Source organism: Tenrec ecaudatus, chromosome X, assembly GCF_050624435.1.
Source record: "Tenrec ecaudatus isolate mTenEca1 chromosome X, mTenEca1.hap1, whole genome shotgun sequence".
Classification (NCBI taxonomy): domain Eukaryota; kingdom Metazoa; phylum Chordata; class Mammalia; order Afrosoricida; family Tenrecidae; genus Tenrec; species Tenrec ecaudatus.
In genome coordinates, this window is record NC_134548.1 from 76,159,036 (window position 1) to 76,167,660 (window position 8,625).

Here is an 8,625-nt window from a genome sequence, read left to right on the forward strand (position 1 = left end):
TCTCTTAAACATCCCAAGAACATTATGTTTAATAAACTTAGTCAATATTAGGAATATAAATATTTAATAACAACATTATTGTAATGAAAAACAACGGGAAAAACATGATATTTACACCAAAGAGAATACTTTGATGACTACGAGGTGGTCAGGGATGGTGGGGGGGGGGGAGTTATAGGATATTAAGCAGGAAGGGAGGAAGGATGGCAGGTGGGTGGAAAAGAGAACCACATTTATGGAGGGTTTAATGGATATTGCTGTTGATTTCATTAGTTAAGATGGTTTATGTAACTATATACACTGTACTTCTTTAAAAAAATTCCTCCACATTTCATACCCCTTGGACCTAAATATTTATCTGAGTGGCTAAAAAAATGAGGAAAAGTAAAACTGAAATAGACTTTGTGTTAGTCCAGGTTGATTAGAGAAACAAATTCATAGACACACATATGTATAAGAAAGAGCTTTATATAAAAGAGTAATTGTATATTGAGAAAAAATCCCAGCCCAGTCCAGATCAAGTTCATAAGTCCAATATTAGCCCAAATGTCCAAGACCGATCTATGCATTCCTCTTCAGACTAATGAAACACATGCAATGACACCAAAAACAGGAAGATCACAGGCCTGTGGGTGGAAAGGCTTGTGGATTCAGTGGTGGTTGAAACATCTCAGCTCTGGCATGGATTTCCACATGGCTCCTCCAGCTCCAGGGCTCTAGTGTAGTTCCATATGTCTTGTCATAATATCTCGCAGGGAGAGTATCCCCCACCCCAACCCCCAGCTCCAGGGAAGAATACAGGAGTTACCAGAATCTTCCTGAGAAGGCAATGCCTACACAGAGGCCTCATTGGCTGTGACCTGATTGAAAGACTATACCCCACCCCTTCGCATGTTGACAGATTATGTAACTACTACAGATGTGGAGTCTTTAGTAAAAGCAAGTTCATTTCAGACATAAGAAAAAGAAAACTACAAGCCAAAATTCTATATAGCTTTAGATGTAACAATCCTCAACAAAATACTAGCATATTATAAGACTAGCATATTATAAGACTAGCATATTATAAGACTCATGCACCATGGCGAAGTGAGATTTATTCCAGTAGTACAAGAATGGTTCAACATTACAAAATCGATTAATGTATGTGTTAGGCTGGGTCTTCTAAAAATCAAAACCAATGTCACTGACATCTCTGTAAGAAAGAAATTTATATCAAGAAAGCAGCCACTTACAAGGAAGACAGCTGCGAAGAGGTCAAGCCCCGCTCAACAGTAGTCCACAGCAAGCAAGAGATGGGAAAATTGTAGGCTAGTGGAGACAGAGTTCAGTGGATCCAAAGCAGGGAACATGGCAGGTTGCTGACAGCTAAAAGGTCACATAATGGCCACTTGTCCAAGTCCCAGAAAACCAGATGTAGGATTCATGCCAGCAGGAAGGAGAAATGAGAGAAAGCCAATTCTCCACAGCATCTCTTAAAGATATCACACCACTAAGCAGGCATCATCAGGCTGTGACTTGATTTAGAGATTGGACTCCAACAATATCTTCTCATATCTGCAGCCAACTTGACACATAACCTAACCATCACAGTATGGTATACCACATCAATACACCAAATAAAAGGAACCACATAATTTTGTCTAATGATGCAGAAAGGTCAAATCCAATACCATTTATTAATCAAAACACGAGATAGGAATAGAAGGAAAATTTTCAAAATAATTAGTGGTGTCTATGAATATACATTTTGGATAATGGTTTAGAGCTTTCACCTTGAAATCAGAACATGGGAAAATAGGGAAACTATGCCATTTCCCACAGCATTGAAGAGAATAAAATATGTAGAAATAAATTTAATCAAGGCGAGAATATTTAAAACTTAAAACCAAATTACCCCTGAAGTAATTTTAAAGTCAAACAATTGTTGTTCTAACTGTCATTGAGTTGATTCCAACTCATAGAAGCCCTCTAGCATCCCCATAGGACAGAGGAAAATTGCCCCTGCAGGTTTCCATGGCTTAATGAATCTTTATAGGAATAGAAAGCCTCCTTTTTCTCCTGATGATGGTTTTATTTTCTATTGATGGTGGTTTTGAACGGCTGATCTTGTGGTTACCAGCCCAGCACTAGGCCACTAGGGTTTCCTTGAAATAAATTCCAACTCACCACAAGTCTAGGCACAATAGAATAAAATGCTAAATACTGCAATAACTTCATAATCACTGCTCTGCTTGATCTATTGTGGAAACCTTTGTGTCAATCATCTAACTGAGGGTCTTCCTCTTTTTTTTGTTGTTGCTCTACTCTACCAAGCACAATATCCTTTTCCAGAATGTAAATTTTCCTGATCATATGTGCAACATAAGTGAGATAAAATATTGCCGTCTCATTTCTAAGGAGCATACTAACTGTGCTTCTTCCGAGACAGATTCTTTTCATTCTTTTGGCAATCCACACCATTTTCAATATTCTTTGCCAACACCATACTTTAAATGTAACAGTTCTCCAATCTTCCGTATCCAATGCCTAGCTTTTGCATGATTATGAGGCAATTGAAAAGTCAAAAGTGACTGTATTAAACATTATGTTCTTTTAAAGAGTTATTTATATTGGCCAAATGCACAACAGCAACTTCAAAGGCTAGACAGGAAGCTTAGATGGCAATGAGTTAACAGGGAAAGAAGAATCAGAAGAATGAGAATTGTTGCACGACTTGAAAAATGTCATCAATATCATAGAACTTTTTGAATTGGTAAAGTTTTGCTGTGTATATTTTCACAACAAAGTAAAAATTAAAAATTGAATATTTTTAAAGCTTTTATTCTGTGCTAACCACTGCCCCAAGTGTTTTGTGTGTATTAGCTCATTTCCTCCTCACAAAATCCTATAGCATGTTCATGCACTAGTATCTTCCCGACTTTAAAGATGAGAACAGTAAGGGGTTGAATGGGCTCCCCAAGACCACAAATACAATAAGTAGGCAGTGCACATATTTGAAAACAAGGAAATTGTGCCCCAGAGTTCATGCTTCTAACCAATACACTATGTGGCTGACACCTAGACAGAGAAATGGCATCCAGTGAACTGTGCCTGCTATGTCACTAGAACCTAGCACTTCATAAATGGGTAGATAGATGAAGGCATGAATGGATGTATGGGTGTGTAGATTGGTCATGAATTGGTGGGTGGATAGGGAGTAGGTAGAGGGGTGGGGTTGTGGGAAGAATGTAGCTTTTTCCGTGGGAAAAATCTGGATTTAAATCTTGATTCTGATTTTTATTTAATCTGGAGCAAGATGCTTAAGCTCTTTACATCTGTGTCTAAGTTGGACGCAACTATGACTTCAGGGAAGGGAGGAGCACTTTTATGCTTCACTTTCTGTTGCAACACCAATAGGGAGAAGTGTATCTGGCACCTAGTAGATGCTCAGTAATTCGTAGTTGCATAAATATATAAATTTGAACAAATGAACAAATGTAGATGTTAAGATTCATTCTGAAGGAACAAATGTGAGGATAGAGTGCGCTAACATTTAGCATAAATGCCATATAACAGGTGAGCCTCCCTTTTCTTGTCCTCTGCCAGATTTTCCTGAAGGCTGCAGAAAGTATATTTGAATGACAATTGGGAGATCTGAACTCTTGTCCCAGTAACTGAGTAGCTACACGATTTGGGGTCAGGCAATCACTCTTCTGATATTCTCAGGAGACCAGGAGGACTGAGATATGTTAAGTCTTGACACATCATTCATTTGGTTAATGGATTTTTGCGGCCACTATCAGAAAGACTTAGTTCTTAGATTCTGTGTTCCCAAACTGGAAGACATAAGGTGAACCTTATAAAACTTGTTCCTTCATTTTCTTCACATCTCTGTTCAAATGTTTCTTAATCAGAGATACTCTGGCCAATCTATACACCATCTTACCCCTTCTCTTTCTATTTTTTCTACCAGGATTTTTGTTTTATTTCCACTTAAAGATGAGCGTCTCCTGATATATTGTATTGGTGTAAATATTTATTGAATCTCCAAAACCTTCCAGGCCTAGAATAATATTTCAAGAGAGTGGGGACTTTCTATTTGTTCACTGTTTCCTTCCCAGCACTTGCATCGGTGGCAATTCATAGTAGGTATATTATAATTTTTGTGGGATTAATTAATGACCTCAATAAAGACAATGAAATAAAATATTTATCTCCATTTTATGAATGGGAATACTGGAAATGAAAGTACTTTAGTAATTAGCAAGTTTCAGAGTTGACAACTATAAAAGTTGGTCATTCTGAAATCAGACTTGTGACTCTGAGACCAGCACTGTAGGCACACTGCCCAAGTGAACCAAAATCGACATTACCAGGCAGAGCTATGGATAAATACATTGAACACCTTACCATCAAAAGTGGACTCATAATTTAACACCTTCAAACTACCTAAACAAATTTTTTCCTGCAAAATTCTGAATGGTGGTTTATGTTCAAGAACGCTGATCTCCAAGTTATACTTAAAAACAGTTAAAATAGTCAAATGTTCCAAAAAGAAATCTCAATACCATTAAAAACTTGAAGTACAAGACAATACTTCAAGCGTCTTGCAGATGAAAGAATGGGGATAAGCCTTGTGAGTAGCCATATTATCAAATGGTGACTAGATATACACTGCTTTAAAACTTATCCAACATTTACTTCTAGGAATATGAGAATCTCATGCCCAGAAGGAATTTTGATAATCATTAATTAATAGACTCATCTAACAGGCAATGCAACTGAGACCCAGAACATTACTATTGGTTAGGCAGACCTAAAACTAGGGGTTTTCTGCTTCATGTATTAGAAAGGTGCTTACTAGTCCAACCTCTTGAATTTTGGCAAATGGATAAGTAATTGCTTTCATCATATGTTATTCACTATTATTATAGTAATCAATCTTTAATTATATAATCTTTACAAGATACCTGCCACTCTCTCTTCTCTTTCCATAATAATTGGCCAGACTTCATATTTCTCCATTAATTTAAATTGCTGTCTAAGTAGCTCTGGGTACTTGTACTGAAATATATTTGGAAGAGGAGGGAGATCTCACCCAGATCCAGCTACTGAAAATACCAGATTGGAAGGTTCCTTCTTCCATCCACAAGCAGGACTTATGATATTTATTTATCCTAAATTATATTTATTTTCAAGGCCACGAGTCTTTCTTTTTCTTCTTTCAGCACTGATAATCAGTTTTGCAGAACAGTGGCTGGGGACTGGGGGGGGGGGGGCAGTGACAGAGAGAACAATAACAGGCCACTCAGGTGCTTTGCTTCCAAGAGGCTGTGTGGTCCTGGGCAAGTCTCTCCAGTTGTCTGAATCTCTTCTTTGCCACTTGGACAAGAACTCTAATACCTTTTCCTGCTCTAACCTTTTCTGGTCCTACATTTGAAAGTATTTATGGAACCCCAGAGAAGGAGGGAGCTCTGAGAAGGATGGTCTCTTGAAATATTGTGTGTAGGAATATACACTGTATACCTTCAAGAGCCACCAAAACAAAGGTTTAAAGAAGAGAAGAAGTCAGTTCCCCTGAATGAAGTCCTATAATATGCCATATTCCTTCCTCCCTTCCAAAATGGGAAGGAAAATAAAAAGAATTAAATGTCCATTTTTGCCCAATCAAACTGGGCTACTTTCCTGCAGTGGCAGGTTATGGGTACCAGTGCAAATGTGTGAGCTGACATTCCCATTAATGCCCGCTAACCTACTTCAACTTCCTCTTCCTAACTCCAAACTGAGGACAACAACTTGGTGGTCTCTAATTCCCCAGAACCTCTTAGCAGTCTTGAGTGATACCTGGCAGTGCCAGAGAGGCATCAGGGTGCAACCAATAACTTCCTCCTCACAAAGGGAAGTCACCCCAAGGTTTCCAGGTGAAGAAGGCATAAAATAAATGGTTGGAGGATGAAACTAAACACACATACACACAAGCACATACTCCCTGGGGCTGGGGAAGGACGAGCTTTCTAACGGAATGAGGTCCAGATTCATTTCCAGGATGGGTGCTTCTGCAGCTGTCTCCCCTTGACAAAGCCCTACGTATGGATACAGGATGACACCAGTGCTGACAAGAAGGAGCTGCAGGACTTGCCCAGGCAACGTCCGGAGAGTGCTTCTCTAACCTTCATGCCCCTGCGCTGGCCAGGTCCCGGAGGCAAATGAATAGTGGCATGCAGCTTCCCAGCGCAGCCCCTGCACAATCCCCTGTTTTGTGACCATCCCCCACCATGGGTCCCTGTGCCAGTTTTCCTTTTTCATGGGAGCCCCACCGCTTCCAGAAAGCCCCTCTGCCAGCCCCCGAATCTCTCTTGGATCCCAAATGACCCCTACGCTGTACTCCTCATCTCACCCCCCACCCCCATTCCACCCCATCCTTGGAGGGGACCCCACACCCGGAGGGTGATGGAAGGGGGCTTTCCTCAGCAGGCGGGTGAACAGGGACTCCTAAAATGGCCACAGCAAGCTTTCTGGTATCTCAAGGACAGCGCGAGGACGGTGGGCAGAAGCGAGGGGGCTCAGTGCGTGGCAGCTGGCAGAGGGGCTGGGGGCAGGGCTGACAAACTGAAACTGAAGCAGGAGAAGCCGAATTACAAGCACTCACCATTCCTGATCCACCCCTTATCCACTGCATGGTGCCTACGAAGTCCTGGTTCTTCAAGGCCTGGCAATTGGTGCAGGTTGTCACGGGCTAGCTGAGCAAGCTTGGCAGGAGAAGCGAGAGCTCCTTCTTTCTCCTCCACAGCCCTGCAACCCAATCCTCTCTGCCTTGTAACTCGCCTTCAGTCAGGTTTTTCCATGCCAGCAGGCAGGTTCAGCCTCTCCGCCTAGCAGATCCGGGGAAGCAGGGAAGGGGGGCGGTGGGGGGAGGGGGGTGCTCGGCCAAGGGACTTGCGGAAGTTACCGGAGAAGGTCCCAAAGGCTGCCTTGTCCCGTAGGCTTGAGGAATAAGGGGAGATTGTGTGCGGGATGAAAATAAGGGTGAATAACGTCTGTCCCGAAGAAGGCAGCTACCACCTCAGTTAGTCCCTGGAGCTGGAGTTAGATGCTGTTTACTGTGGGGCTCCCCAATTGTGTTGAGTCAATGAAGAAAAGTCCTCTCCAAAGTTGCTAGAGGGATGGGGCCAAAATCTAGGATGTGCTCCCACAGAATCCATGCCAAGCACTCTCGTTTACAGCTCCAGCCCAGCTCCTTCTCTCCTAGTGGTCTGTTCGGTGTGTACTTTCTTGGGGCTTTCATCTGCGTTATCACTTCCACTTCTCAGAATAAACTCTGCGGAGGAAGGCATTAGGAGCCCCACTTCACAGATCCATAAGTGGAGGGGGAGGGAGGCTCAGTAGACAGAACAGGTTTGTCGGAAGTTACACCTACCAAACTTGGAGGTTTTATTTAACTCTGCAGCTTTTCAAGCTTCTCTTGGTTATAATACCCATGTTGGTATATGCACACACACACACACACACACACACACACACACACACACACACACAAACCAATCTAAGCTCTTCTCTCACACTTGTAGGAATATAAAAAGTAGATTGTTGGTGGATGGATTTTACATTTTTGCTTATTTTGAGTGAAATGGGCATTAGCAAAATAGGCAAATGGAGAAATCACTCACCTTTTCATGATATCCTCAATTCTGGATAATGTAAGTCAAGTTGGCACTTTTACACCGGCTGAGAATTGACATTACTAGTCACATTCACATGTATTATCATTCCATATGACCTTCACAATAGCTTTTGGGGGTGGTCATAACCCAAACCAAAAAACTCACGGCCATGAGTGGATTCTGACTCTTGGCAACTCTACAGGACAAAGGAGAACTGCTCCCTAGGGTTTTCAAGGCTGTAAATCTTCATGGCAGTAGACCCTCTCACTTTGCTCCTGTGAAGCAGCTGAAGCGCCCTCTTTGTGGTTACTGGCGTAACTATGCCAAGAGGGAGCCAGTGGGCATTTTGAATTTTTTTTTAAAATCTCACTGCCATTGAGGCAATTTTGATTTACAGTGATACTATAGGAAAGAGTGAAACTGCCTCTTTGAATTTCCAAAGCGGTAAATCTTTACAGGAACAGGGAGTCTCATCCTCTCTGGAGTGCCTGGTGGGTTTTAACTTCTGACCTTGTGGTTAATAACCTAAGACAGGGAGTGTTAATTAGCCTGAGTTACAGACCTAAGTGCTGATACTTAGAGATAAAAGGCATCTGCTCAAGAGAGCACAACCCAACAGGACAAGAATCCAATGCTCCAGACACACAAGTCAAGAATGGAAATAATGGTATTATACAATAGAGGTTACACATGCTGCAAGAGGGGATTAAAGTATGGCATCAGAAAGAAATTCTTGTGGTGATTAGCATGAAGACATCACTATCACACTATGTTTACAACCATGTTACCTTATATTTCCCAGGACACCTTTTCCATTTCATCCAAGTAATTATTTTGGCAAGTGGAGCCAGCCAAGGATTGAGCAGCTGCTTTGATACATATCCAATGGAAGGTGCCCGCGCAGAAGCTGAATAGCCCTTTGAAATTCTGGACCGGATGACATTTCAATTCTCTCCCAAGTATGTTAGGTCTGGCACTGGCG

General features: G+C 41.7%; 1 protein-coding gene across 2 annotated transcripts in view; it reads right to left on the bottom strand.

Moving 5' to 3' along the window:
* Nucleotides 1–7,073, bottom strand: part of ARHGEF9 (Cdc42 guanine nucleotide exchange factor 9) — a 317,960-nt gene extending 310,887 nt beyond the window's left edge. Inside the window, exon 1 of one of the 2 annotated variants that reach the window (XM_075539602.1) lies at nt 6,632–7,073. In XM_075539602.1, the coding sequence (XP_075395717.1) occupies nt 6,632–6,661 (30 nt within the window). In that variant the 5' untranslated portion in view covers nt 6,662–7,073. The remainder of the gene's footprint in view (nt 1–6,631) is intronic. The other variant, XM_075539605.1, reaches the window with a different exon arrangement.
* Nucleotides 7,074–8,625: the final 1,552 nt, after the last annotated feature.